General features: G+C 57.4%; 4 protein-coding genes and 1 long non-coding RNA gene across 11 annotated transcripts; 4 read left to right on the top strand and 1 right to left on the bottom strand.

Annotated features, from left to right (window-relative positions):
- Nucleotides 1-443: 443 nt before the first annotated feature.
- Nucleotides 444-4,068, top strand: PUSL1 (pseudouridine synthase like 1). 4 transcript variants are annotated; one of them, XM_066270722.1, is made up of 8 exons: nt 444-666; nt 902-959; nt 1,098-1,285; nt 1,476-1,625; nt 1,730-1,900; nt 2,641-2,695; nt 2,771-2,933; nt 4,010-4,068. In XM_066270722.1, exons 1-8 carry the CDS (start codon nt 590-592, stop codon nt 4,021-4,023), a joined length of 876 nt encoding a protein of 291 aa, XP_066126819.1. In that variant the 5' UTR covers nt 444-589; the 3' UTR covers nt 4,024-4,068. The 4 variants fall into 4 exon arrangements, 3 of the variants coding, with proteins under 3 accessions (XP_066126819.1, XP_066126818.1, XP_066126820.1); XM_066270721.1 differs by lacking the exon at nt 4,010-4,068 and adding an exon at nt 3,364-3,532; XR_010730533.1 differs by lacking the exons at nt 2,641-2,695; nt 4,010-4,068 and adding an exon at nt 2,062-2,287 and having other exon boundaries at nt 2,771-2,882.
- On the bottom strand, nt 3,667-17,675 carry INTS11 (integrator complex subunit 11). 2 transcript variants are annotated; one of them, XM_066270719.1, is made up of 17 exons: nt 17,493-17,675; nt 14,069-14,166; nt 13,521-13,594; nt 12,134-12,362; nt 7,602-7,700; nt 7,474-7,508; nt 7,019-7,157; nt 6,507-6,571; nt 6,057-6,246; nt 5,644-5,727; nt 5,140-5,229; nt 4,903-5,065; nt 4,662-4,769; nt 4,519-4,580; nt 4,299-4,441; nt 4,085-4,214; nt 3,667-3,954 (listed from the first exon to the last, which is right to left on the bottom strand). In XM_066270719.1, exons 1-17 carry the CDS (start codon nt 17,518-17,520, stop codon nt 3,880-3,882), a joined length of 1,812 nt encoding a protein of 603 aa, XP_066126816.1. In that variant the 5' UTR covers nt 17,521-17,675; the 3' UTR covers nt 3,667-3,879. The 2 variants fall into 2 exon arrangements, with proteins under 2 accessions (XP_066126816.1, XP_066126817.1); XM_066270720.1 differs by lacking the exon at nt 17,493-17,675 and adding an exon at nt 14,857-14,962.
- Nucleotides 7,164-9,606, top strand: LOC136331745 (uncharacterized). Its single transcript, XR_010730534.1, has 3 exons — nt 7,164-7,529; nt 7,852-7,981; nt 9,478-9,606. It is a non-coding gene; the product is annotated as an uncharacterized lncRNA (long non-coding RNA).
- Nucleotides 17,676-17,751: 76 nt separating the features above from the next.
- On the top strand, nt 17,752-21,530 carry CPTP (ceramide-1-phosphate transfer protein). Of its 3 annotated transcripts, none has more exons than XM_066270711.1 (3): nt 17,752-17,843; nt 19,619-19,785; nt 19,901-21,530. In XM_066270711.1, the coding sequence occupies exons 2-3, from the start codon at nt 19,664-19,666 to the stop codon at nt 20,421-20,423; spliced, it is 645 nt and encodes a 214-aa protein (XP_066126808.1). In that variant the 5' UTR covers nt 17,752-17,843; nt 19,619-19,663; the 3' UTR covers nt 20,424-21,530. The 3 variants fall into 3 exon arrangements, with proteins under 3 accessions (XP_066126808.1, XP_066126810.1, XP_066126809.1); XM_066270713.1 differs by lacking the exon at nt 17,752-17,843 and adding an exon at nt 17,851-18,117; XM_066270712.1 differs by lacking the exon at nt 17,752-17,843 and adding an exon at nt 18,137-18,703.
- A 2,592-nt stretch (nt 21,531-24,122) lies between these two features.
- TAS1R3 (taste 1 receptor member 3) lies at nt 24,123-27,438 on the top strand. Its single transcript, XM_066265211.1, has 6 exons — nt 24,123-24,307; nt 24,396-24,696; nt 24,792-25,574; nt 25,692-25,895; nt 26,050-26,170; nt 26,447-27,438. Exons 1-6 carry the CDS (start codon nt 24,123-24,125, stop codon nt 27,436-27,438), a joined length of 2,586 nt encoding a protein of 861 aa, XP_066121308.1.
- Nucleotides 27,439-27,510: the final 72 nt, after the last annotated feature.

Raw genomic sequence — 27,510 nt, 5'->3', positions numbered from 1 at the left:
GCTCCGGCGCGGACGCCCCGACATTCCGCCCCTCTTCGTTCCGAGGCCACTCCAGGTCGGGTAGGTAGGTGGGTTCAGCAACAGTAGGGCGTCGGGAGCTGTCTGCCGGGCCGCCGGATGCTGGGAGGGTCCGGGCACCGCCCTCTCCAGCGATCCGGTAGTTGCGCAACTAGGGGCGTTTGCAAAACCCGCTAGGCCGGAATGAGGCAGAAGGACAAGCTCCACGAGGATGGGGCGAGAGTTGCTGTGTGGGTAGGTGGGTGGATGAGTGCACGCACGAGGGGGCATGCAGGTCTGCACGTGGTTGTGAGAGCGTCTCCCAGGACGCCGCTGCCCGTATCGGGCCCACGCGCTCCGCAGTGCGCCGGCACTTTGCACCCACTCCCTAAGCCTGACCCCGCCTCCGCTTCCCCTCCCCCCGCCCCTGGCGGCCGTGGGGCGGGTGTGCAAAGCTGCCGGGGCCAGGCGAACGCAAAGACGCAGGCGCGGGAGCGTGTTCGGGAGGACGAGTCAGGCTGCATGAGCGCGCACGGGGTTCACGTGCAGCTCCCGCTCTTCTTAGTACCTCTCAGTCCGGTCCTGCACGGCCATGGGCTCGGTCCCGGCCGCGGGCTCGGTGCGGGCGCGCTACCTCGTGTACTTCCAGTACGTGGGCACCGACTTTAAGTACGTACCCCGGACCTTCCCCCACCCCGTGCCCGTGACCCCCACGTGCAGCCCGGCGCCGCGCGGAGCTAATCTCTGAGGGCAGCTGGCGCGCGAGGCAACGGCGGGAGCTATATTTAGGATCCGCAAGTCTGGTCTCTGGCCCCGACGCCGAGGAATGGCTGAGTTGCAGCAGAGGGTGGGGCCCGGGCGGGACGACCTCCTTCCACTGACCTACGCCCGCCTCTCCCCACAGCGGAGTCGCAGCTGTCAGGGGCGCCCAGCGCGCTGTCGGGGTCCAGAACTACTTAGAGGTGAGATCCACCGGCCTGTCGCCTAGGACGGAGGAGGGCGACTTCTGGGGGCGACCTGTGGGAGCCCCACGCCTGTGAAAGCATGGGGTCTGCTCTCTGCAGCTGCCCGCCCCGCCGCCTGCGGCTTTGTCTCCGTAGGAGGCCGCAGAGAAGCTGAAATCGGTCCTGCCGGTCAAGTTCATCATTTCCAGCCGAACGGATGCTGGGGTTCACGCCCTGAGCAACGCGGCGCACTTGGACGTCCAGCGCCGCTCAGGCCAGCCGCCCTTCTCCCCTGAGGTCCTGACAGAGGCCCTCAACACCCACCTGAGGCACCCCGCTATCCGGTGTGCAGTCTCTGCTCTAACCCACTTGTCCACTGTGGGTAGAGGTGGTGGTCAGGAGGAAGTGTGTGTCTGGACAGAACTTTTTGGGAGTAATAGGATTGACAGCAAGGCATCACTTGTGTGTGTGCGCGCGCAGTGGGGGTGGGGGTTGGGAGTCATTCCTCTAGTGTGCCTAACTTTACTCCCACAGGGTCCTGCAGGCCTTCCGTGTGCCCAGTGACTTCCATGCCCGCCACTCCGCCACATCCAGGACATACCTGTACCGCCTGGCCACTGGCTGCCCCAGGCCTGACCAGCTATCTGTGTTTGAACGAAACCGATGCTGGGCGCTGCGGGCAGAGTGAGTGTGGGGTTGTGTGACGGTGACTTGGGGGTGGGGGTGGGTTTACCAGGCCCCCCTGGCTGGCCACTTTCTCCTGATCACTCTCACCTGGTTTCCTATAGTGGCTTGGACTTGGCTGCCATGCAGGAGGCTGCCCAACACCTCCTGGGGACACATGACTTCAGTGCCTTCCAGTCGGCTGGCAGCCCATCCATTAGCTCAGTGCGCACACTGCGCAGAGCCTCTGTGTCTCCTGATTCAGCCAGCCCCTTTATCCTCCCTGAGGAAGGCAGGTGAGAGGCAGCCTGCATGCTGGTATGGAGGCTGTGGGGGCTGGAGTTAACTCCAGCACCTTTCCTGGTGAGGGCAGTGCAGAAGCAGGATGTCCTGGGCACCTGTTGAGAGCACACTGGGTGCCCAGGAACCTGCAGCTGTGCCCCACCCCCCAAGCTAGGGAACAGAACAGAATGCTGCCTTTCTTTGAGGACTCCCAGCTTTGCCCAAAGCTCACTGCCTAGTGGATGGATCTTGCCAGCTGCTGAAAAGGTCCCACTGGGGAAGAAGCACCAGGCCAGTGGTTCCAGCACAGCCTGATGGGATTGGTTCCACTGCTAACTGCACTGCCCCAAGGGTCTCCGGCCACATGGCAGCTGCTGACTTCTAGAATCTTCCTAGTTTGGGTCAGCACTGAAGGGAAGAGGGACTTCTTTACAGTCAGCTCTCGCAAGTGAGCTGCCCCAGAGACTATAATACTAGGACCTTAGCTCCTCTGAGGGCCCTGCCCCCACAGCAAGGCTCCCAGAAGTCTGCTGTCCCTCCCTCTCACAAGTGCTAGTTATCTGGTTTTAAATCTCTCCTACTGGTTTCCCTTAGGGGTAGGGTGGTCAGGGGAATCCCCTAAGGTGAAAGAGGGTGGGCACCAGTCTTTCCAGGTCCCTTGCCCTGCCCAGCCCAGCCCACTTCCCTTGTCTGGGGCCAAACTGGGCTGGGGCTCCCCTATGACCCGGACATCACAGGGTGCCTGTGTTCCCAGGAGGTTGCGGTTCTGGAACCTGGAATTTGAGAGCCAATCCTTCCTGTACAGGCAGGTGGGCTCTGTTCTGGGGTTCTCCTGGGGAGGGGGCAGCTCCGACCACAGTGGCAATCTTGGCCTTGGTTTGCAGGTGCGGAGGATGACAGCAATTCTGGTGGCTGTGGGGCTGGGGGCTTTGGCACCTGCTCAGGTGAAGATGATTCTGGAGAGCTGCGACCCCTTGGGCAAGCATCAGACCCGTGTGGCTCCAGCCCAAGGCTTGTTCCTGAAGTCAGTGCTATATGCGTGCCTCGGTAAGAGGTGGTAGCCCAAGGTCCCTGCTTGTACCCCACTGATTGACCCCCTCTCCAGGCTGGGTCCTTGGTGGCAGTGCAGTCAGTCCTCATCTGTCATTCTCGCAGCTGGGAGTCCAGCCTGTGTTGAGCAATAAAGCCAGGGCCCCGGGGGCAGAGAGGCCCCACTTTGGCCAGAAGACTTCCAGCTGGAAACCAGTGACCTAAAGGCAGGTGGCCTTGAGTGAGGTGCCCAGTTCTCTCAGGGCCACAGACCCCTCAGCCCATAGCCCACAAGTTCCCAAGTTCCCTCTAAGAGGGGAGGCTCCTAGAACTGAGCAGGGGCTTCCCAGCCCCTGCAGAGAACTCCCTGTCTCCAAGCTGACCTAAGATCTGTCCACAAGTCCTGCCTCCAGCAGCCCCAAAGCTTCCAGTTTCATGTGGTCTGCAGGGTCTACAGCACTGAAGTCACAGATGATCCCCAGTCAAGGTCAAGGCAGCCCTGGCTCCACTCCCTAAGGCAGGCCACTGGACCCTGCCCAGCTCTGCATACCACATGCCCTATGTTGTCGAGCACTCGGCTCCCTGGGGCTACAACAGGCCTACTACCTCCCCAAGTCTCCACTGCCCTGGGTACCCTTCTGCCTCAAGTGGGCTGCCACACGGTAGGCACAAGAGCCAGGTGTGAGCATCAAGACGGGAACACAAACAGCCTTTCCTTCTATTTTTACTTGAAGTTGCCCAGAAGTAGAAATAAAATGTGAAGAGGCCTCAAGGGCTATTTATTTCTTCCACCAAAAATGATTATTTAGGCAGAAGCGTGACACTGGTATTATCTCCAAAGATGAAGTCTGTGGCCAGGTGTGGGCTGCACATCCATAGAAGGAAGACCAGGACACACACACCATCCTAGAGCCAAAGCCCAGGTTCCTCTGATTGAGGAAAGAGGAGTGTGGCCTGCTGGTGGTCAGCTGCCTCCACTGGGAGCCTGGGGCAGACCCTTCTTGAGCAGGGATGTGAGGTAGCTCCCCAGCTCTTCATCCTACAACAGGATACCAGGGGCTGTTGTCCCCTCCTCACCACCCCACCCCACCCAGGCAGCTCAGGATGATGGGATGGCCCCGCCTGTCCTGACCCACTGCCAGGTGTAAGACCTAGGTCCTGCTACATACCTGGTAGGTCCACGAGACCAGCAGCACCTTGGTGCCTGGGTCTTCTGAATGGGCGGCAGCCTGGATGAGGATGGACTCCACAGTCACAGAGCCATCAGGAAGGTGCTGCACACAGTGGTCCTTGAGGAGGCTGCAGGGAGGCATGGTGAGACCCCCACCTCCAGGCCAATTGCACCCCGCCCCTCAGAGCCAGAAGAGGCCAGCTGGCACTCACCTCTTCAGGTGGCTGTAGACACGCATGGCTGTCTCCTGCTCTTTCCGTGTATCGTGCAGGTGCACACGGCAGGTGAAGCGCAGCTGGTGCTCGGCCAGGCCCAGCTCCTTGAGGGCCTGCTCTGAGGACACCAGCCGGAAGTTCTGAGGGGCAGAGGCAGGTCAGGCAGTGTGGGAACCCCGTAACCCACCCCCACCCCCACGATTGCCTGCGCACTCACACTGTCCTTCATGATCAGGGTGCCATGCAGGAGCCGGGGCTTTTTGGAGTCAGAGAGCAGCCCTTGATAGAAGGACAAGGATCAGAGTGGTCAGGCCCCCTTGCCTGGCCCCACCCTGCCCCAAGCATGCCTGCCCTGTGTACCCTGTGCCATCTCCCTCTTCAGTAGCCCCAGTGAGATGCCCACAGGGATGCTGGGGCTTGTGGGCAGCGTCACCGTCTCTCCATTGGCCGGCATGTAGCAACTGACTCCTAGGATGAGGGGCAAAGAGAGAGTCAGTAGGGCGGGCTGGCTGGCTCTGCCTTGCTGACTCTGTGAGTGGCCCCTGCCCACATCCCCCTGCCCTGGCGAGCCCACCCCCCACCCCTTTCCCAGGCTGCCTACGGAACTCCTGCTCAATCTTCTGCTTCAGGAACTCCATCTTCTTGGCCTCGCCGTGCACCAACAGCACACTCTCGGGCTCTGCCTGGCCCACCAGCTGCATGATGCCCTTGGCATCCGCGTGGGCGCTGAAGGACATGTACTCCACCTGCATCCGCACTTCTAGCTGCAGTGGCACAATGCACAGGACGTCACCACCTACCTGAGGAGCCCTAGGAGCTGGGGGAGGGTGGCACTCACCACCTGCCGCCCTTCCATCTCCAGCTTGCGCTGTCCACTGAGGATCTTGTGGCCCACAGTGCCCTGAACACAGTAGCCAGGCATGATGACCTGCAGGGAAAAAAAGGACAGAGCTGGTGTCCACCGTCAGGGACTACACACACCTGCCTTAGGGCCTCTTACCTCAGGACTTCCTCTCTGGACACTCCCACCCCACTTTTCTGCTCTTCTGAACCATGGGTGGAAGCCCCTTCCCCTTGCTGGCCCCACTGCAGATTCAGGTGGCCTTAGAGGTCTTGGGCTCAAGTCTGTCCAGGCCTGACCACCATGACCTCTACTCAGGACAGGGGGAATCCTGACCAGTACAGACAAAGTGGCAGTCTGAGCTGCCTAGGTCAGACACCAGGTCCCAGGGTACTGAGCCCCTCCTGACAGCAGTATCCCCAAGCCAGGGGAGCCCCTGCCCCCCACCACTATTCAACCTCAGTGGCCATCCAAACCCTGTCCTGGGGCCAGACCTCTCACCATGTTCTTCTCGTTTCCTGCCCACTTTCGGAATATCTGCAGGGACTGGCCAGCATGCAGCATTCCCGGTGTAGCAAACACGACCTGGGGGGTGGCCACAGGGACAGTCAGGGCAGCCCACACCACGACTGCCCAAGGACCAGGCTCCACAGCAAGCCTGGTCCCTCCCCCACCCTCAAAGCCTTCTGCTGCACCCACCATAGCCCCTCTCACCCCCAACCTTCGCCTCTCCCCAATCATGGGTGCAGCCCACCCCCCAGGTGACCACAGGCAGGGATCCCTGGCAGGCACCAGACATGTAGGAGGAATGCACATGTGGACACCCAGTGCCAGCCCATGCTCCAGCCTGGTGGCAAACCTTGACTATAGCAGACACAGATGGCCACATCCACCCATCCTGACTAGGGCCTCACCATTGGACCCGGGTTGTCAGCAAAAGCTCGGTCGAAGGCCTTGATGTGCTTGAACTCAAACATGTTTCTCTGAACGAAGGTCTTCCGGATCTTCTGATTGGTCCAGGTGATAAAGAGCTTGTAGTAGTGGTTGGCCTTCTCCGTCAGGCCCGTGGAGAAGTAGATGGGGGCCTTCAGGTTCATGCGCTCCCTGTGGACAGTGAGGGGGCCACCCAGGAGGAGATGCAGGGTGGGACTGGCTGTGTCAGCCCCAGACCTGCAGCCTGGGTTGAGCCAGGTGTCCTTCTATAAAGTGTTGGAGCTGACGTGTATGGAGGCTCAGTGCAAGAGGGTGGTGCCCGTGTACCACTAACAGGCCTGAGTAAGGCAGCACCCCCACAGCCATCGGGTGTCCTGCTCTCTACTGTCCCCTCCAGCCAGGAGCCCGGCTGCTATCGTGGCAGCACCTACCAGAAGGTCTCCAGCAGGATGCACAGCTCCTGAGCACGGCCCAGTGCAAACACAGGGATCAGCACCTATGGAGCAGGGGCCAAGACTGGCATGGGTGGAAGCCATGGCTCAGATGTTGGCCACACTGCCCACCCAGGTCAAGCCAACATCTGAGCACAGTGGGTGGACAGTTGCTCCCTGTGGCCACCTTGTCAGGAAGCAGCTTGCTATGAAGATGGGCCCTACTGGCAGCTCTTATAGCCAGAGGCCACATCCACTGAGAGGTCATGGCCAGCCATCCCTGAGAGCTGGAGGCCCCAGCCACATTCTGCCCCGACTCCTGCCTCCACAGGGGTCCCTGGTAGATGCTCTGGTCAGTCCTGTGATAGGACCTGAGCCGTGAGAGAAAACCAGTGCCCCACAGAGGTCACTGTGGAGCTCTTCCCAATGCTCAGCAAGCCCAGAATCACAGCACCTGGCCCCTGGCCACAAAGTCCAGAGCCCTGCCTAATGTCCCTGATGGAAATGGCTACCTTCCCACCACGCTCCACCGTCTCATGGACCTTCTTGAGGAAGTCTCGTTCCCGACAGCGCTTAGAGTCACGGATGGTCGTGGCATACGTGGATTCTGTGATGAGCAGGTTGGGGCGGCACTTGTCAATCCAGGCAGCTCTGGAACAGAGTGGGTGAGGCCCGAGGTGGACAGTCCACATGGCCACAATGTTGGGAGCAACAAACTGGATCCCAGCCCTGTTCACAGCCAAGGCCTTCTAGGACTGCTGGCTGGCAGCCTCCCCTGCACAGGCCCAGGCCACAGAATGTTATGAGCAGCACTCGAGGGAAGAAGACAGTAGAAGAGACTCTGCCTTACACGGGGACACATGGGAAACACTGACGGTGCTCAGGCACCTAGTACACCCTTGAAGGTCAATGCACTCCTGGGCCACGGGGACTTCACAAGATGAAACCAACACACCATCCGACTCACCCCAGGTGCCGGTCCGGGGTCATGTTGTAATCGCCCTGCAGAAGAGCAGCATTAAGGTAGGCGCCTCCTCCCCCGCCCCCCCCCCCCGGCCCAGATAGCCTTCCCGTGCCCTGAACACTTCCACTGACCGTGTAGACCACAGACTCCGAGCCCACTCTGATCTGGAACATGGCTGCCCCCAGTACATGGCCTGCATAGTAGGCCTTGATCTGCAGCTCCTCATCCACCTGGGAGGAGAGGGCTGAGTCAGGGCGGTGGTGGTGCTGGGTGGAGTCAGTCAAGCAAGAACAGCAGAGGGACTGGAAGAGGAAGACTGGGGAGGCAGTGCGCGCAAGTGGATGATGTTGTTCTAGGCCTTTCATTTCCTGCTTTTCACAGAAGATGTCATTTTCAACCAAAAGCAACTCAACACAAGAGATGAGACAACAGGGCTGGAAATAAGAGAAACAGCAGCCCGGAGGGGCAGACTCAAGAGCTCTCAGTTTTCAGATGGAGACTTCAAAAGGAGGTAATTAGTATATCCAGAGATAAAAGATAGGATTCAGAATGTTGGCAATAAAATCAGAAACTAATTTTAAAAAAATGGAAATTCTTGGCCCTGGCCGGTTGGCTCAGTGGTAGAGCGTCGGCTTGGCGTGCGGAAGTCCAGGGTTCGATTCCTGGCCAGGGCACACAGGAGAAGTGCCCATCTGCTTCTCCACCCCTCCCCCTCTCCTTCCTCTCTGTCTCTCTCTTCCCCTCCCGCAGCCGAGGTTCCATTGGAGCAAAGATGGCCCGGGCGCTGGGGATGGCTCCTTGGCCTCTGCCCCAGGCGCTAGAGTGACTCTGGTCACAACAGAGCGACGCCCTGGAGGGGCAGAGCATCGCCCCCTGGTGGGCAGAGCTTCGCCCCCTGGTGGGCGTGCCTGGTGGATCCTGGTTGGGCACATGCGGGAGTCTGTCTGACTGTCTCTCCCCGTTTCCAGCTTCAGAAAAATACAAAAAGAAAAAAAAAAAGGAAATTCTAAGACCAGAAACTATAATAACCCAAACTAGAATTCAGTGGAGAAACTTAGCAGCCCATTAAATATAACTAAAAACAATTACGAACTGAGGTACACAGAAGGCAGCACCCAGCAAGAGGCACAGACAGAAGGCAGACAGAGGACTAGCAGATATCTGACATTCACAGAGGGAGCCCCAGGCTGCAGGGCAACAGGCGGAGCAGCACGCAGCACAAAGAAGGTGAAGGAAATAGCCAAAATCACAGGTACATTACAGCAATAGCCAGAGGAAAAGAGGGGTGGAGGTGGGGGAGGGCAAAGGGGGGAAATGGGGTAGAAAGAAACTTGGCATGGGGCACGGGGGCGGCACAACGCGGGTGTCGAGGGTATTGTATTGAGTAGGACACTTGAAACCATGGTAACCCAATAAATTAAAAATCAAAATTAAAGCCCTGGCCAGATAGCTTGTTTGGTTGGAGCGCCATCCCAAGGTACAGAGGTTGCAGGTTCAATCCCCAGGTCAGGGCACATTCAGGAACAGATGGAATGTTCCTGTCTCTCCCCCACCCTTCCTCTCTCCCTAAAATCAATAAATAAAATTGTTTTTAAATTTTAAGAATTAAAATAAAAATAAAAAAAGACATCATGCCACAGATCCAAGAGCCCTGCACAGAGCCCAAGAAAAGGATTCTCTTCCAAGCAGCAGCTGGGAAGACGTATTCAGAGAACTGAGAGGAAGTAGTTTCCAACCTAGAATTCTGTACCTAATGAAAAAGTCCTCCCACAGTGAGGGTTAAGCAAGTCCATTTCAGGCAAATAATAGTTGAGATTCATCACCAGCAGATCCATGCTGGTGTTCTTCAGGCAAAAGGTAAATTATCCCAAATAAGGACTGGCCCTGGCTGGTTGGCTCAGTGGATAGAACGTCGGCCCAGTATGCGATATCCTGAGTTCAATCTCCCGTCAGGGCGCACATGAGAAGTGACCCAACTGTTTCTCTCCCCCTCTTTCCCTCTCACAGCCAGTGGCTCGACTGGTTCAAGTGTTGGCCCGGGGCACTGAAGACAGCTCAGTTGGTCTGATCATCAGCCCCAGATGGGGATTGCCGGATGGAAACCAGTCGGGGCATATGCGGACGTCTATCTCCGCTCCTCTCACTTGAAAAAAGAAGCAGTTAAGGACCACAGATAGATAAGAACAGCAAGAAGTGTGAAGAGCCAGCCAGCACACCAACACTCTGCCAGGCTAATATCAACTGAGGGAGTTAAAACACAGAAACAAGAGCCTATGCGTTGGGGGTGGGGGGGCTAAACAAGCTGAAAATGTTAAGACCCCTGTACTATCCAGGAAAGATCAAGTATCTTAGACGTTTGTTGTCGTGGATACATTTAGTTATGTCTACCCCTAAAATAATTAGAATATATAATTACTAACCAAATAAAACAAGAAATAGTTTTTTTTCAAATAAAATCTTTTTAAAAAAATGTATTGACTGATTTTAGAAAAAGAAGAAGGAAGGGAGAGGGTAGGGAAGGAGGGAGGGAGGGAAAAAAAGAGAGAGAAAGAGAGACAGAAACATAGATCTATTCCTGTAACATGCCCTGACCAGGGAATCGAACCCCCAACCTTTTCTTATCAGGATGATGCGCTAACCAATCGAGCTATCTGGCCAGGGTGAGAACAAGAATATTTTTTTAATCCATCCAGCCTGACCAGTAGTGGCACAATGGATAGAGTGTCAACTTGGTGCGCTGAGGTCCCAGGTTCGAAACCCTAAGGTCACCACCTTGAGCGCAGGATCACCGGCTTGAGCATAGCGTTACTAACATGTTCACATGGTTATTGTCTTGAGCAAGGGGTCACTGGCTCAGCTGGACTGTCCCCAACAAAGCCCACATGGGAAGCAATCAATGAATAACTAAAGTGATACAACTACGAGTTGATACTTCCCATCTCTCTCCTTTCTCTTTCTCAAAAAAAAAAAAAAAATCAAAAACCAATCCAAAAAAGGCAGCAAAGATAAGAAAAATCGCCTGACCAGGCAGTGGCGCAGTGGATATAGCATCGGACTGGGATGCGGAGGACCCAGGTTCGAGACCCGGAGGTTGCCAGCTTGAGCGCAGGATCATCTGCTTTGAGCAAAAAGCTCACCAGCTTGGACCCAAAGTCGCTGGCTCGAGTAAGGGGTTACTCGGTCTGCTGAAGGCCCGCAGTCAAGGCACATATGAGAAAGCAATCAATGAACTAAGATGTCGCAATGAAAAACTGATGATTGATGCTTCTCATATCTCTCCATTCCTGTCTGTCTGTCCCTGTCTATCCCTCTGACTCTCTCTTCTCTCTTCCTGTAAAGAAAAAAAAAGAAAAAGAAAAATCGTGGAGTATACAAGATATAGGAAGTGAATGATGACAGCACAGCCAAGCCCAAGTTCCCTTACGAAATGTAGAATCTAAATGCTCATCTAGGCCCTGGCTGGTTGGTTCAGTGGTAGAGCATCAGCCTGGCATGCAGGAGTCCCGGGTTCGATTCCCGGCCAGGGCACACAGGAGAAGTGCCCATCTGCTTCTCCACCCCTCCCCCTCTCCTTCCTCTCTGTCTCTCTCTTCCCCTCCCGCAGCCAAGGTTCCATTGGAGCAAAGTTGGCCCGGGCGCTGAGGATGGCTCTGTGGCCTCTGCCTCAGGCACTAGAATGGCTCTGGATGCAACAGAGCAGCGCCCCAGACGGGCAGAACATCGCCCCCTGGTGGGCATGCTGGGTGGATCTCAGTCAGGCGCATGCGGGAGTCTGTCTGACTGCCATTCCGTTTCCAACTTCAGAAAAATAAAAAATAAAAAAATAAATGCTCATCTAAAGAACAGGTAGCAGGTTGAATTTTAAAAAGTCCTAACCACAGCCTGGCCTTTGGTGGCACAGTATACAGACGACCTGGAATGCTGAGGTCACTAGTTCAAAACCCTGGGCTTGCCCAGTCAGGGCACACACAAGCAACAAGCAATCAACAACTAAAGTGAAGCAAGTTTGAGTTGCTACTTCTTGCTCCACCCACCTCCCCGCTCTGTAAAATCAATAAATAAAACCTTAAAAGAAAAGTGTTAAATTAAAAACAGAACATAACACTCTAACCACATACTAAAGAACCACATTTAAAATATGATACAGAAAAGCTGAAAGTAAAAGGATAGAAAAATGTATACTATGCAAACATTAACCGAAGGTGGGGGAAGTGAGAATGGTGTCAGCATACTACCAGAAAAACAGACTTTAAGATGAAAAGCATTACTTAAGATAGGCAACATAAACACTCCACATTTACAGAAGGTTCAACCAGGATAAAATGACCCAAGATGACACCTACTAACAAGCAAAACTCCAAGGAGAAATGAACAGATCCAACACCTCTGATCAATGTCTCACATGCTCTCAGCCCTCTACCTCCCCCGGAACCCACACACAGCAGTTATTGAGAGGGATCCCAAAGCCCAGAGCCCAGCACCATGCAGTACTGCCCCACTCCCTACCCCGGGTCAGCACATCAGAGCTCCATTATGCTCAGGTGGCAGAAGTGTCCCACAAGCCTGTTCCACTCCCACCAAATGCTGAATCTGGGCTGGGCCCTCTGCTGCCTCCAGGTGGCCCCAAGTGACTGACAGAGACACGGGGTTGGCCAGACCTGACCTGAACCGTCTGGTGGAGGTGGACAGCCACCACCTTCTTCATACAGTCTTTGATCATCTGGGAGGTGAAGAAGTTGGCCTCGCCCTTCTTGTCCACAGCGATCTTGCGGTAGTCCTCCAGCAGAATGGGGCAGATGGCCTGGGTGGGGTGGGTCATGTAGATGGGCCCGTCGTAGCCCACCATCTCGCTGAAGTAGGGCAGTGCCCCGCAGTGATCCAGGTGGAAGTGGCTGGGGGCGCAGCATGGTTAGCAGGCCACTGCACCCCACCCCTCCAGAGACCCTCCACACCAGGATCAACCTGCCTGCTCACTCATTCGCTCCCTCGCTGAGTGCTTGCTGTGCATCAGGAACTGTCCTGAGCACCAGTGAGTGTGGAATGGAATGAGCAAACAGACAGAAACTCCCGTCCTCCTGGACCTTACAGTCTAAACATCTAGTTTAGCAATAAGCAAGTAAGTAGCTAAAATGTGTACCAGGGGGTGACATGTTCCCTGAAGAAATGGGAAGCAACTAAAGGGACAGTGTACCAGAGCTGCCATCTTTGGTGGGTGGCCAAGGCCCCCATGGCACGTGTACCAAAGCAAAAAGGATGTGAGATACGAGGCCTGGAAGGGCACTGGGGCAGTGGGAACAGCAGTGCCAAGCCAGCCCATAGCTGAGGCAGATGCAGAAGCGCAAGTCCTTGTCTAGGAGGGATCCTCAGAGCAGTTGAGCATGGGGCATGACACAGGGCACCTCTGGCTGCAGTGGTGAGGAACCAGCAGCAGGCTGCTGTAGTCATCCAGGCGGTGTGAAGGTTGGGGTTGTGAGAGGCTGGATCCCAGAAAGGTTTGTGACTATCTAGGTGGAGCATGAGGGAGAGGAGGGAAGGCGGGGCCCCATTCAGCCGGGCAGGGAAACCTGAAGGTCAGGGGCAGGACAGACAAGATCATCTGGGAAGCTCGTCGAGAACTGAGGACTGGTGGGGCGGGGGCAGGACAGTCATTGCTGTAGATGGGCCCATTAAAGCCCACCATCTGGAGGCCTGACACAACCTCATCTTCCTGGGGCACCTAGGCTCTCGTCCACAACAGTTGAGGGGCACAGCACTGTCCACCCCTGACCCTCACAGGGCTGGTTAGAGTCTACCAAGCAGCAGCCATGAACACTGCGACCACACAAACAGACACCACCACTAGAGCCAGCATCCAGAGGTGGGCAGAGTCAGACCTAGAGGTGAGCCACAAAGGCAACCTGGGACAGGGCCCAGGCCAGCGACACCCCATGGCCTGCAGCCTCCACAGGCCCAGAGCAGCTCTCCTAGGCTCCTGAGGGTCCTGGAGGTAGGGAAGGCTCGAGCCAGCACAGTACAGCACTGTCATCAGCAGCCCTGTGATGGGGGCCCACCTAATTATCACACAGTCCAGGAAGTCGGTCAGCCGGCCATTGCGAGTGATGTAGGAAAAGTCGGGGAAGCGCCTCTGAAAAGTCAAAAGCAAGCATCAGAACGCAGCGGCTGCCCAGGTCTCCCGGTGACAGGAGGGCAGCCAGTGCTCCAGGGAGTAACTGGACACCAACATCCCAGTCCAGAAGGCTGCACCAGGACTGCTGACTGCTCACAGCCCCTGAGCACAGGGGGAGTCAAAGGCTGGAACCAATAACCAAGCCAAGCCCACCCCACACAACTCTGCAGAAGCCCACAAGCCCCCTCTCTATACAGACCAACCCCTATGCAGGGCACCCCATCTGTCATGTGATGGTGGGGGGCTGCCCAGAAATACAGTGACCCCAGACCCACCTGCCTCCGACACTACCCACTTGTCCACAAGTGTCCCCATTTCATAGGTCGGAGCCTGAGGCTCTGAGTCCCACGGTCCTCAAAAAGGAGCAGGCTGGGTGACAGACTCTCCCCAGCCCCCGGGGTGGCCTTCAGGCAGCCCGTTCACAGGACTCACGTCATCATTGAAGCCCATGTGCATCCCGCAGTCCAACATGACGTTCTTGCCCCCAATGGAGACCAGGATGCAGCTTCGGCCCACATCCTGGCCAGCCCCTGCAGGGACAGGTGAGGTGCTGCCACACCCTTCCTCCTTCCCCCCAGAGCCCTCTGCCCCTCCCCACACCGCAAGCAACAGCCCCAACCTCAAGGCTAAGGCCCAACTGCCTGCCCCAGGCCTCCACGGACACTCTGGGTCCCTGGCCCTGCAGACCCTTAAGTGCACTGGGAAACAACCCCATGCCTGCTGTGTGGACATGTGAGGTGAGAACACTGCCACCTCTAAAAGCATACAGGAAGAAGATGGAAGAAATAAAGCACCAAGTACCCCATGTGAGTTCTGGCCCAAGTATCCTCCCCCAATATGACTCCAGCCTCAGGCCTTCCCTGTGTTGCCCAGGCTGAGATGGAAGAAGGTTGCAGCCACTAGCTGTGACCCACCTGTACCCTCAAAGGCCAAGAGCTGAGTAACAAGTGCCGGACTGGTCCCAGCACCAACAGAGGCAAGTGGGTGCTCTGCAGGACCTCACCACACCTCCTGAAACCTGGGTGAGGGGTCACATCTGGGCTGTGGGACCCCTCCCCCAGGACCTGCCCCCCAAGAGGTGTCAGGTACTTTCTGGTGGTACCACCGCAGAGGTTCCCCTGTGGCTTTGGCCTAGCCATGGGGAAACAAGGCCCCAGATGTCCAGCAATGATCAACTACCGTGACCAGGCCTGAACCTGAGTCCGATCCATGTTCCTGACCTCCAAGCGCTGCCCCACTGCTCCAGTCACACAGCAAGACACGTCCTGGCCACTGCCTATGACCACCTGTAGCCTCCTCTGGGGCCCGGGGGCCCAGAAGGAAAGGACTACAACCTTCCAGGCACTGGTGACTGCGAATAGCCTGCTTCCCATCTTGAACCCTACAAGCCTCTGCCAGCCACCTGACCTTCTGTTGGCACTATAGACACCAGGGTAACTTCGCCACACCCAGAGTGGGATGAGGGCTGGCTTCAAGAAGCCTGTCACCCTGGCAACAGCGAGGGACACCAGCCAACAGCTTGGCCTGCACGCCTCAGGCAGCCCAGCAACAAGTGGTGGCCTGGATGTCTCTTATAGGCCTGCTCCTGTTCTCACAAGGATATGCTTTTTTAAGGGCAAGGTTGGAGCTGTCTGTTCCCTGCTAGGCCCCCCAGTCCTGGAGCCATGCCAGCTCATATGCCTTCCCGACATTTGTGGGTGAGGGAAGGACCCCCCTTTACAAATGAGGTGTGAAGCCACAGAGGTCATGAGATCAACCCCCTCCTCCATGCACATGACTTTAAAGCACTGGGGCCAGGATGGCCTTCCAGATTTCAAATCCCAGCTCTAGGCACTGGCCATGTGCCCCCAAGAGGAAACACAACAATCTTAGGGAGCAAAGACAGTGGCCTGAACTGGGCAGGAGATATGGGAAACAGTCCAGGGCACACAGGAGTGGGCAAGACTCAGGAGAAAACAAAGGAGACACCCTGTCTGCAGGGAGCTCATGTTCCAGGGCAAGGTGACAGATGATGAGCACGCGGACAAGACACACGGAGTGCATCAGGTGGAGATGAGCACCAGGGAGGTAAGTTAAGCAGAGAAGAGAACACAAACTTCCAGAACCATACAGGCTTATGACCTCCAAGCAGGGGGACAGACACACCAAGGGGGTATATGTGCACAGGCCCTGTGGCCTAGGTCACTTAGGAGACTCTCCATACCTGGCCCAGGTGAGGAGGGAGCCCATAAGGCAGAAACTGACAAAGGGAGACAGCAGAGAAACAGTTAGCTTTGGTGATGCTGAGGCTGAGTGACCTTGGGGGCACACCCAGGTATAGACTGGGTTCACAAAAGATAAGGACTGATTAAAGGTAGTAGGCATTGAGAAAGGAGCGAAATGGAAAAGGGGTTGGAAGGAGGGTCCTACAGAGGCCCTTGGAGAGGAGCCAGGGTCAGGAGCAGGTATGGGGCCACAGCAGCCCAAGGGTACCCTGTGCCAACAGCTACAAGAGACCATGGGGCCTGACCAGGCAGTGGCGCAGTGGATAGAGCGTCGGACTGGGATGCGGAGGACCCAGGTTCGAGACCCCGAGGTCGCCAGCTTGAGTGCGTGCTCATCTGGTTTGAGCAAAGCTCACCAGCTTGGACCAAAGGTCGCTGGCTCAAGCAAGGGGTTACTTGGTCTGCTGAAGGCCCACGGTCAAGGCACATATGAGAAAGCAATCAATGAACTAAGGTGTCGCAACGAAAAACTGATAATTGATGCTTCTCATCTCTCTCCGTTCCTGTCTGTTTGTCCCTAGCTATCCCTCTCTCTGACTGAGTCTCTGTAAAAAAAAAATAATAATAATAATAATAATAATAAATAAATAAAGTAAAATGGGAGTAATATACTGCTCACAAAAATTAGAAAACATTAAAAAAAAGAGACCATGGGTGAGGTAGGGCATATGGAGGTGAGCTGGCAAAGGCAGGGGAATTCGCTGTCAATGTGGCTGTTAACTCAGAGTCACTACTGAGTCTGAGGAAGAGTTCACACCATGAGGAAGGACATGAGAGGTGCGTAGGGCATCTGAAAGAGAAGACGCTGCGGACACACAGCCCAGTGAAGAAGGTAGGTGTTGGAACAGCGCATGTCATGTGTACAGGAAAAACATCCAGAGAAATCTGGAGGGTGGCCACCAAAATGACAACCCCAGTTGTTTCTGGGACCCTAGATGCTGAGTGATCTTTCTTGCTTCATACTGTTCAGGCTTTTAAAAGTGCACGTGTGCCTGACGTTTGGTGGCGCAGTGTATAAAGCATCGACCTGGAATGCTTAGGTTGCCAGTTCAAAACCCTGGGCTTGCCCAGTCAAGGCACATATGAGAAGCTACTATACTAATTGGTGCTTCCTGCTCCTCCTCCACCCCTTTCTCTCTCCTCTCTCTAAAAATCAATAAATTTTTTTTTTTTGAAAAGTGCACGTGTATTTTTTTTTAATTTACAGAAGTCAAGTAAACCAAGGGCTAAACTAATGGTAGACGGGCAAGCTGGGTAGATGGGAGGCTGCAGGCAGCCAGGCGCGAGACAGACGGAGAAGGCGGGAGAAAAAGAACGGTGAGGAAGGGGAGGCGGAAGGGGGGAAGCAAGGGCGGCCTGAGCATCAGTCCACGTGCAACGGAAGGGGCAATGCGGCCGCGGCGTCGCCCAGGGCCCGCTTTAGGCGATCTCGTCTTCACCTCGTTTTTAGGAAAAAACGAGGACCCTGCATAGCAGCAGGCCAAGAAGCAAGCCTAAGGCCATCCCCCCAACGTCCCTCCACGCCCGGCTTGAGCCGGGCGGGACTGCGGCCTCCGGGGACCACCGACGCCGTCACAGCGCCCCTTACTCACCCAGGGGGGTGACCCTGATCTCGGGCATCCTGCCCAGACGCGCTCTCAAGCCCCGTCGCTTCGGTGCTCTCTTAGCCGCGCGCCCACCTCACGGGACAAGACCCAGAAAGCTGCAGCCAAAACAACACAAGAGACCTGACTCGCGGGGACGCAGAACGCAAGAGCATCCCCAACGGCGCCAGCTTCCGGTGAGCGCGCCGGAAACGCGGGCCGCGCTCCGTCTGCTCATTGGGCGGCCAGCAACCAATCCTGAGCGGCCGGGGACGCCGGGGGCGGGGCGGTGGGTCGAAGGTGGGTCGGGTGGCGGCTGCAGCGGCGGCGTCGCAGGTGAGCGCGGAGCCGCAGATTCAGGTGAGCGCCGGGGGGACTCAAACGAGCCGGCCGGGCTGGCCTGGGCATCGCCGAGGAGCCGGGCGCTGAAGGGGGCGGCCGAGGACTCAGCTTTCACGCCTGCTAAGACCCCGGACCCTGGACCCCTGCTCCATCCCTGGGCCTGGACCCGGACCCGCTCAAGACTCGGCCCCCACCCGATCCAGCGCTACCTGGTGCCCCTTTCCAGGCGAGCCCGACTTGCAGGACTTATTGGGCCGGCCGCCGCTCCCACCCTCTGGGCCTAAGTGCCAGGGTGGGTGCCCCCTTCTCCTGGGGGACTTAAGCCTGCTGTCAGCAGTAGGACTCTGGTGCTCAGGTCGCTCTCCGGCTGAGCCCTGACCTTGAGGCCAAGGGGGAGCGTTGGCGGTGCCTTGCATCACCTTCCTAGACCTGGCAGGCGGCCCACCCCCAGCTGCACAGCCACTGCCCTTCCTGTTTCCAGGCTCTGAAAAGATCCTGGCAGCTCCTCTTGGCTGCTGACTTGGGTTCTGGTCAGGAAGGCTGGCCCACAGGATATCTGGTGGCCAGGAAGGTAACCCTGAGTGCCTGGAGACCATCTGCTCAGTATACAGAAAACTGAGGCCCTGGGAGGTGGGGATGCTGGAAGTCTCCAGAGCCATCTTCCTGAGGCCTGGAATGGCTGCCTCTCCCCACCTGAAGACAGGATGAACTCACCTCTGTGTCCTCCACCTGATGCCAGGCATTAGGCCCAACCCTTGGGGCCTTCAGGGCCTCTACACCCACTGGGCCCCGTCAATCACTCCCACAGCCTGGGCAGTGGACAGAGCAGGGTGTGCTGGCCCATTTTCCTCCGAGGTGAAGGAACAAGTCTTAGGATGGTGAGTGACCTGCCCACAAAGTGAGAGGCAGAGCATGCACAGGCTCCCAGGTGTCCAGTTCCTAGCTGCCAGGTCCCTCCATTGCCAGGTCCCCACAGGGCACCCAGCAACAAAAGCACAGGAACCCCCAGGCCCAGTGCGATCAGAGCTTATCCTGGACATGAGATGAGATGCTGCTGAGTCCTCAGGGCCCATAATAGCCACACTTCGGTGCTGGCCCTGGGCACCCAGGGAAGCAGGGGCTAGGGTGCTCAGTGGCACCCATTTGATGTATGGGTGCTTGGATGTTTGTGGAGTGACTGTATGAGTGCAAGCAGAATCCAGAGCAGGAAAAGACTGGTGTCTGTCCATCTGTCTATCATGTGCTGACTCGCAGCCTCTGCACTGGCTTTCAGGATGGATGTAACTGTAAGCGAGGAGGGACAAGGCTGCCCAACCCCCTCCCTGGCCATCCCACCTCAGTCCACTGTCTTTTTACATAGTACTGACTCTCTTTTAGCTACCTTGTTGCAATTTCCCATCTTTGTTATTGTGTGACCCCTTGCTCCATGATAATGTTGCCCTGACCAAGCTGGGCTGTTTGTCTCTGTCCCCGAGTGCTTAGAAGTGTACCTGGCCCTGGGTGGGGACTCAGCACATATTTCTCTAAGGAGTAAAGATAGATATTCTAGCAGTAGACAAATAATGCGAGCAGAGACATCTGCTGCAGGTAAGATGTGGCAAGAGTGGTTTGACGAAGCCCAAGTGACAGGGAGGGGCGGGACGAAGGCCTGTGGGCACCTGTTCTGGGAAAGGGCACAGTGGTGTCAGGTGGATTTCAGAGAGAGTGCTGCCCAAGCAGAGTGAGGTGGGCTCCTGGGGAGCAATGAGACCCCAACTGTTTCTTTTCTACTGCTCCTGCCCCCCTTCCCAAAGGAGTAAGCTGATTTCTCAGTGAGACAACCCACAGCCCTATTGAAAATGGACGACTTGGAGTCAAACTTCAATCTGAAAGTCGTCCTGGTCAGTTTCAAGCAGAGTCTCAACGAGAAGGAAGAGGTTCTGCTGGAGCACTACCTCGCTGGCTGGAAGGGGTTGGTCAGGTGCGTGGAGGGGCCACTGCCCAGGCGGAGCTCCCCCAGCCACACCCCCTGGATGGTGGGCACTGCTGCACCCCAGGCCCTGTACCCCAGGCTCAGCCCCTGCCTCCCTTTTCAGGTTCCTGAACAGCCTGGGTGCCATCTTTTCGTTCATCTCCAAGGATGTGATAACAAAGCTGCAGATCATGGAGCACCTGTGCAGCGGCCCCCAGCGGGACCACTACAGCAGCCTGCAGTCCATGGTAGCCTATGAGGTAGGCAACCAGCTGGTGGACCTGGAGCGCCGCTCCCGCCACCCGGACTCTGGCTGCCGGACAGTGCTCCGGCTACACCGGGCACTGCGCTGGCTACAGCTCTTCCTGGAGGGCCTGCGCACCAGCCCTGAGGATGCGCGCACTGCCGTGCTCTGCACCGACTCCTACAATGCCTCGCTGGCTGCCTACCACCCCTGGATCATCCGCCGGGCTGTCACCGTGGCCTTCTGCACTCTGCCCACGCGCAAGGTCTTCCTGGAGGCCATGAATGTGGGATCCCCTGAGCAGGCTGTGGAGATGCTGGGCGAGGCCCTGCCGTTCATCGAGCACGTGTACAATATCTCCCAGAAGCTCTATGCCGAGCATGCTCTGCTGGACCTGCCCTAGGGGCTGGAGGGCCCTGGCTGGGAGGGCATCCCCTTCTTTGGAGCTGGGCTGGGGCAGCCAGGGCCTGTCAGTCCCACCATGGAGCTTTCCGAGTGCCCCAGGAGCAGGAAAACCACTGTCTCCTCTGCAAGCTGAGCTTGTGGGGAGCCACATACCCAGTGTGACCCACTTGGGCTACAGACAGAGAAGGTGCTGGCAATGGATACAGTGCAGTACACAGGGAAGGTGGGGGCAGGATCAGTGTTCATCCAAAAGCCCTGGAGGCTGTCCTTACCTGGGGGTCAAGTCTGTGAAATGAGTGAGTCCCTAGAGTATAGACTCTTCAGCCAATGCACTCTGCTGGTGCAGGTCTCCAGGTCCATTGGGGCCCAGGTCCAGGACCGAGTATCTGTGGCCCCTCCATACCAGGCTGGCTATCTCCAGGACATAGAGGGAATCTGGGCAGCCATTGGCACTGCATCTTGTTCCCTGCCCCTCACCTTTTTGTTATCCAGGGGCCCACCTGTCCTCAGCGGTCACAGCCAGGAGCTGGAGCCTTGAGCATGGGCCTGCCCTGCCTCTGTAGGCCTGCACATATCAGCTGCCTCCTGCAGCCACACTGTTGCTGGGTGCTCTGCCAGAGCCCCCAAGAACCCCTGACTACTGGGCCAGCTGACCTCCCCCTCCTTGGCAGCCAGTGACATGCTGTATTCCCTCTCCTCTACCCCTTGCTACCTGTCCCCGTGGAGCTCAGCTGACCCACAATAAATGGCACAGGGCAGGGCATGGACCCCTTTGCCTAACAGGCTGGCAGACAGCCACACCCTGGGAGCCTGGACTATTCCACTAGCTCCTCACTGATCTCAACATCTTGGGTGTCAAGGATCCACCATGCAGCAGCTGTGCATGAGTGTGAGCTTGTGGGGACCTTTGGAAACTGTAATACAGGTGATGGTATTTCCAACATAAATAAATTACAATTTCAGCTCTGGCCAGATAGCTCAGTTGGTTGGAGCATTATCCCAAAGCACAGAGGTTGCTGGTTCGACCCCCAGTCAGGGCACATACAGGAACAAATCAATGTCCCTGTCTCCCTCGCTAAAATCAATAAATAAACTTTTTTTTTTTAAGTTACAATTAATTTTTATTTTATTTATTTTTATTTTTTACAGAGACAGAGTGAGTCAGAGAGAGGGATAGACAGGGACAGACAGGAACGGAGAGAGATGAGAAGCATCAATCATCAGTTTTTCATTGCGCGTTGCAACACCTTAGTTGTTCATTGATTGCTCTCTCACATGTGCCTTGACCGCGGGCCTTCAGTAGACCAAGTAACCCCTTGCTGGAGCCAGCGACCCTGGGTTCAAGCTGGTGGGCTTTCCCCTCAAACCAGATGAACCCGCACTCATGCTGGCGACCACAGGGTCTCGAACCCAGGTCCTCTGCATCCCAGTCCGATGCTCCATCCACTGCGCCACCACCTGGTCAGGCTTAAGTTACAATTAAAGAAGCAGATTCTGCATTCCAGGACGGGGTTGTGGAGTGTGCCAGGCCTCTGCTTACCAAGGGGGAGGGGTCCACGGCCCCACCGCCTATATGGCTGGACTGTCAACCACGGGAAATTAAGCAGGGCTGCTGCCTAGCTGTCCCTGTGCAGGGTTTAGCTTGGTCCCCCCACCCTGACCCTTGTTGAGGTCCACAGGACTATCATTTTATTGGTAAATCAGATGTGGAATCACCCAAGGTGCTGGATTAGAAGGGTAGGCCTGGGCCAGCTGCACACCCTGCAGAAAGAAAGACCTGCCCAGCTGCAGCCAGTGGAGCAGGGACTGCTCTGGGCCACAGCTGTGGTCCACAGAAAGGACACGTATCAAGAAGGGTCCTCACCTGACTAGGCGGTGGTGCAGTGGATAGAGCGTCGGACTGAGATGTGGAGGACCCAGGTTCGAGACCCCGAGGTCGCCAGCTTGAGCGCGTGCTCATCTGGTTTGAGCAAGGCTCACCAGCTTGGACCCAAGGTCACTGGCTTGAGCAAGGGGTTACTTGGTCTGCTGAAGGCCCACGGTCAAGGCACATATGAGAAAGCAATCAGTGAACAACTAAGGTGTCACAACGAAAAATTGATGATTGATGCTTCTCATCTCTCTGTTCCTGTCTGTCTGTCCCTATCTACCCGTCTCTCTGTCTCTGTAAAAAAAGAAGAAGAAGGGTCCTCTTGGACATTCAGTGTCAGCCAATGCCAGGCTCTGCTGCTGCACCCTGTCCAATTCTGCCCCACACCAAGCAGAGACCACAGCCCTGTGTGGTGCCAGCTAAGGCCAATGACAATGAAGAACTTGCTTGGGAGAACAACCTGGGGTCTACACAGGCCAATGAACAAAGGCTGCACATGTATATCCACATATGTGTGTGGGTGCAGTGTGTGCATGTATTGTGTATGTCATGCAGGTGCAGTGCAATAGCATGTGTGTATCATGGGTGTGCAGGTGCAATGCGCTGTGTGCCTTGTGTGTATGTATCATACAGTGCACTGGTGTATTTATCATGTTCAGGTGCAGAGCACTCTGTGTGTGTGTGTGTATTGTGCACATGCAGGTGTCCTACAATGTGTTGTATACATGCATGTGCATGTCCTGAGTGTGCTGAACAACGTGAACCCTCCCCACAGGCCAGTGCAGGTGGGCAAACATTGGTCCCCAGACCATCTGTAAAAGTCTGCAGGCACAGCCAGGGTTGAGACACCCAGAGCTCCTACCCCAGGGGAATCACCAGCCTCCCCCAGCTCCTCTGGGTACACTTCCACCCCCAAGCCTGGTATCAGTGAGGTGCCCAGGTAGGGGGAGATGGGTTCCTAGGAACTGCTGCACACCTGGTGCTGACTCAACTGCGGTGGCCCATTTGGTTACAGTTTTTCCTCCCTCCTTTGCATGCAACTCCCCTGCAGGTCCAGCTGGGAACCCTGTCCCCATAGGGGGGAACTTGCTGTGTCAGGTGCACAGACCTGGGAAGCAGAGCCAGCCACAGAGCTCCTGAAGCTTCCAAGCCCCAGGCCACTGCTGGAGGAATCACCCAAGCCCCCAAGATGCATTGTTCCCAGGCAAGCTGAGAAGCCAGGGCCCCCACAGCAGGACTGTCTCCAGCCACAGGGTGGAGGCCAGGCTGGCCAGCTGGCCACTGTCCTCCTGGCTAGTGTGCAGGCCTGTGGGACACCCCCCTCAGGCTGTCCCTGGGCTTGCAGATAGAGTTGCCGCTGCAGTCTCCTCCTGACCGCTGATGGTGCCTCCCTAGGGCTGGAGAGAGGTGCTTCTGTGCCCACTTCCCAGGGTACAAAGACCTCCACGCCCCTCCCACAGGGAGCTGCCTAGGACCCTCTGACAGAGAAATCCTGGGTGTCTCTTTCGCTCTCCAGGAATGGGGTGGGTGCCAAAGGGCTTGGGTACAAGCAGGTAATGGTCATGCTCAGTGGCTGCTCAAAGCCTGCCTGCCCGGGTCACTGTCAGCCAAAGGGCCTGGTAGCATCAGGATAACAGCAAATGATGTATGGAAATCTTGGGCCCAGGAAAGGAAGGCCATCTCCAGGGGCCCCTGGGCATGGCAGGTGAGAATGGGTGAGGGTTTTGCTAAACAAATCCTCCAACCCCTCCTAAGCCTCAACTCACCATATCTGGGCCCCTACCCAGCTCATGCACTTGCGGTCCCTGCCAGAAGATGCCACCCAGCATGTCAGTCCTGGCTTTCCTGGGCCTCTCCGCTCTACTGGGCTTTGAAGTGGGGGCCCCATTGTGCCTGTCCCGGCAGCTTAGGATGCAGGGGGACTATGTGCTGGGTGGGCTATTCCCTCTGGGCTCAGCAGAGGACAGAGGTCTCCGTGACAGGACACAGCCCAACACCACCGTGTGCACCAGGTAGGAGGTGGGGGGGGATGGCCCTGTGGGGGGGCGGTTTCCAGAGCAGGAATGAGGTGTTCCTGCCTACAATCCTGTGTGGTCCCAGGTTCTCGTCGCTTGGCCTGCTCTGGGCACTCGCTGTGAAGATGGCCGTGGAGGAGATCAACAGAGGGTCCACCCTGCTGCCTGGGCTGCACCTGGGCTACGACCTCTTCGACACATGCTCAGAGCCTGCGGTTGCCATGAAGCCTAGCCTTGTGTTCATGGCCAAGGCTGGCAGCCGCAACATTGCCACCTACTGTGACTACAGGCAGTACCAGCCCCGTGTGCTGGCCGTCATCGGCCCCCACTCCTCCGAGCTCGCCCTCGTCACCGCCAAGCTCTTCGGTTTCTTCCTCATGCCCCAGGTGCGCCCCATCTCTCCCCCATCACCTACCCTTGCCAGCCCTGCCCGCAGATCACCCCTGCCCCACCATTGGAACACATCTCCTGGCCACTGCAGGTCAGCTACGGTGCCAGCACAGACCGGCTGAGTGACCGAGAGGCCTTCCCATCCTTCTTCCGCACGGTGCCCAGTGACCGAGTGCAGGTGGCAGCCATGGTGGAGCTGCTGCATGCGCTCAGGTGGAACTGGGTCGCTGCCGTGGGCAGTGACGACGAGTATGGCCGCCAGGGCCTGAGCCTCTTCTCCAGCCAAGCCAACTCACGGGGCATTTGCATCGCACACGAGGGCCTGGTGCCGCTGCCTGGTGCCCGCAGCCTCTGGCAGCGCAGCCTGCTGGGGCTGCTGCGCCAGGTGAACCAGAGCAGCGTGGAGGTGGTGGTCCTCTTCTCCTCCGTCCAGGCTGCCCGTGTTTTCTTCCACTATAGCATCCACTACAGGCTCTTGCCCAAGGTGTGGGTGGCCAGTGAGGCCTGGCTGACCTCGGACCTGGTCATGACACTACCCGGCATGGCCCAGATGGGCACTGTGCTGGGCTTCCTGCAGCGGGGCGCCTCGATGCCTGACTTCTCATCCTACGTGCAGACCCGCCTGGCCCTGGCTGCTGACCCTGCCTTCTGCGCCTCACTGGAGGCGGAACAGCCAGACCTAGAGGAGCATGTGGTAGGGCCGCGCTGCCCCCAGTGCAACCACATATCACTGGAGAACGTGTCTGCCGGCCTGCTGCACCAACAGACCTTCGCGGCCTATGCAGCAGTCTACAGTGTGGCCCAGGCCCTGCACAACACGCTGCTCTGCAATGCCTCGGGCTGCCCCACACAAGTGCCCGTGCAGCCCTGGCAGGTGAGAACGTGGGAGCTGTGCCGGCCAGCGTGCGCCCAAGGGAAAAGGACAGTGGGGAGGCAGTCAAGGCTGCAGGCAGCTGGCCTGGTCCCACCCACTGCTCAACATGCCCACCAGCTCCTGGAGAACATGTACAACATGAGCTTCCGGGCACGCGGTCTCGCGCTGAGGTTCGACACCAGCGGGAACATAAACATGGACTACGACCTGAAGTTATGGGTGTGGCAAGGCCCGATGCCCGAGCTGCGCAACGTGGGCGGCTTTAATGGCCACCTACAGCTGCAGCTATCCCAGATGTGCTGGCACACCCCAAAGAACATGGTGAGCACTGGGCTGTCCCTTGCTGCACAGCAGCTCCAGATAAAGGTCTGCCCCACCTGAGGGGGGTGAGGGCGGCAGTAGGGGGGCATCCCCAGGTCCCGGGCGGGTACACCCAGCCCAATGGAGCCTGCCTGAGTCCTGAGGTCCGCACCAGAAGCCCGTGTCCCAGTGCTCGAGGCAGTGCAAGGTGGGCCAGGTGCGCCGTATGAAGGGTTTCCATTCCTGCTGCTACGACTGTGTGGACTGCAAAGCAGGCAGCTACCGGCGCAACCCAGGTGAGTCCCTTCCCAGACCAGCCATCTGCCCTGCGGGCCCAGGTGAGATCCCTCCCCAGGTCAGCCCTTTCTCAGGTCAGCCACATTTCCTGTAGGGCCCAGGCCATTCCCTTCGCTGCTGGTCTACACAAGCTGAGGCAGGGAAGGTGGGGAAGGGACCTGCAGGGTCCTGGTACATCCTGGCTCAGAAGCTGTCTCCTGGGCCAGAGCCTGTGGTGGGGGAAAGCCCAGGGGAGGCTGTGCTCCCAACACCCTCTCTCTCTTCCCGTACTCCAGACGACTTCCTCTGTACCCCGTGTGACCAGGACCAGTGGTCCCCAGACAGGAGTCTGCACTGCTTCCCCCGCAGGCCCAAGTTCCTGACGTGGGGGGAGCCTGCTGTGCTGGTGCTGCTGGTGCTGCTGGGCCTGGTGCTGGGGCTGGTGCTGGCCGCCCTGGGACTATTCATCTGGCACCAGGACAGCCCCCTAGTTCGGGCCTCGGGCGGGCCACAGGCCTGCTTTGGCCTGGCCTGCCTGGGCCTCGTCTGTCTCAGTGTCCTCCTGTTCCCTGGCCAGCCCAGCCCCGCCAGCTGCCTGGCCCAGCAGCCGCTGCTGCACCTCCCGCTCACCGGCTGCCTGAGCACCCTCTTTCTGCAGGCGGCCGAGATATTCGTGGAGTCAGAGCTGCCGCAGAGCTGGGCAGACCACCTGCGTGGCCACCTGCGGGGGCCCCGGGCCTGGCTGGTGGTGCTGCTCGCCTTGCTGGCAGAGGGGGCACTGTGCACCTGGTACCTGGTGGCCTTCCCACCGGAGGTGGTGATGGACTGGCGGGTGCTGCCCACGGAGGTGCTGGTGCACTGCCGTGTGCGCTCCTGGGTCAGCTTTGGCCTGGTGCACGCCGCCAACGCCGGGCTGGCCTGTCTGTGCTTCCTGGGCACCTTCCTGGTGCCCAGCCAGCCTGGCCGCTACAACAGCGCCTACAGCCTGACCTTTGCCATGCTGGCCTACTTCATCACCTGGGTCTCCTTCGTGCCCCTCTTTGCCAACGTGCATGTGGCCTACCAGCCGACTGTGCAGATGGGTGCCAGCCTCCTCTGTGCTCTGGGCATCCTGGCCACCTTCCACCTGCCCAAGTGCTACCTGCTGCTGTGGCAGCCAGAAAGAAACACTCCCGAGTTCTTCCTGGGAGGGGGTCCTGGCAATGCCAGGGGGCAGCACAGCAGCGGGGGTGGAGAGGAGACTCAGCAAAAACAAGTGACCCATGACCCGGTGACCTCACCCCAGTGAACCCAGACCTAGAAATGATACAGCAACCTGCAGACTATGCTGGACTCTGCTGAGACACCCTCACCTCCAGAT

This window comes from Saccopteryx bilineata, chromosome 3 (genome assembly GCF_036850765.1).
Source record: "Saccopteryx bilineata isolate mSacBil1 chromosome 3, mSacBil1_pri_phased_curated, whole genome shotgun sequence".
In the NCBI taxonomy this organism is placed as follows: Eukaryota; Metazoa; Chordata; class Mammalia; order Chiroptera; family Emballonuridae; genus Saccopteryx; species Saccopteryx bilineata.
The sequence above is the reverse complement of the archived record's forward strand: the minus strand, read 5'-3'. Positions and strand labels throughout refer to the sequence as shown.

Coding starts and splice junctions, on each gene's coding strand:
- INTS11 (XM_066270719.1), bottom strand. CDS start 17,520: ATGCCCGAGATCAGGGTCACCCCCCTGG. Junction 12,363..13,520: donor CTGGACTGTGTGATAATTAG/GTGGGCCCCCAT, acceptor CTGCGCCCCCAG/CCACTTCCACCTGGATCACT. Junction 4,215..4,298: donor GTCTACAGCCACCTGAAGAG/GTGAGTGCCAGC, acceptor GCCTCCCTGCAG/CCTCCTCAAGGACCACTGTG.
- CPTP (XM_066270711.1), top strand. CDS start 19,664: ATGGACGACTTGGAGTCAAACTTCAATCTGAAAGTCGTCCTGGTCAGT. Junction 19,786..19,900: donor GGCTGGAAGGGGTTGGTCAG/GTGCGTGGAGGG, acceptor CTCCCTTTTCAG/GTTCCTGAACAGCCTGGGTG.
- PUSL1 (XM_066270721.1), top strand. CDS start 590: ATGGGCTCGGTCCCGGCCGCGGGCTCGGTGCGGGCGCGCTACCTCGTG. Junction 667..901: donor TACGTGGGCACCGACTTTAA/GTACGTACCCCG, acceptor CTCTCCCCACAG/CGGAGTCGCAGCTGTCAGGG. Junction 1,626..1,729: donor TGCTGGGCGCTGCGGGCAGA/GTGAGTGTGGGG, acceptor GGTTTCCTATAG/TGGCTTGGACTTGGCTGCCA.
- TAS1R3 (XM_066265211.1), top strand. CDS start 24,123: ATGTCAGTCCTGGCTTTCCTGGGCCTCTCCGCTCTACTGGGCTTTGAA. Junction 25,896..26,049: donor GGCACACCCCAAAGAACATG/GTGAGCACTGGG, acceptor GGTCCGCACCAG/AAGCCCGTGTCCCAGTGCTC. Junction 26,171..26,446: donor CAGCTACCGGCGCAACCCAG/GTGAGTCCCTTC, acceptor CCCGTACTCCAG/ACGACTTCCTCTGTACCCCG.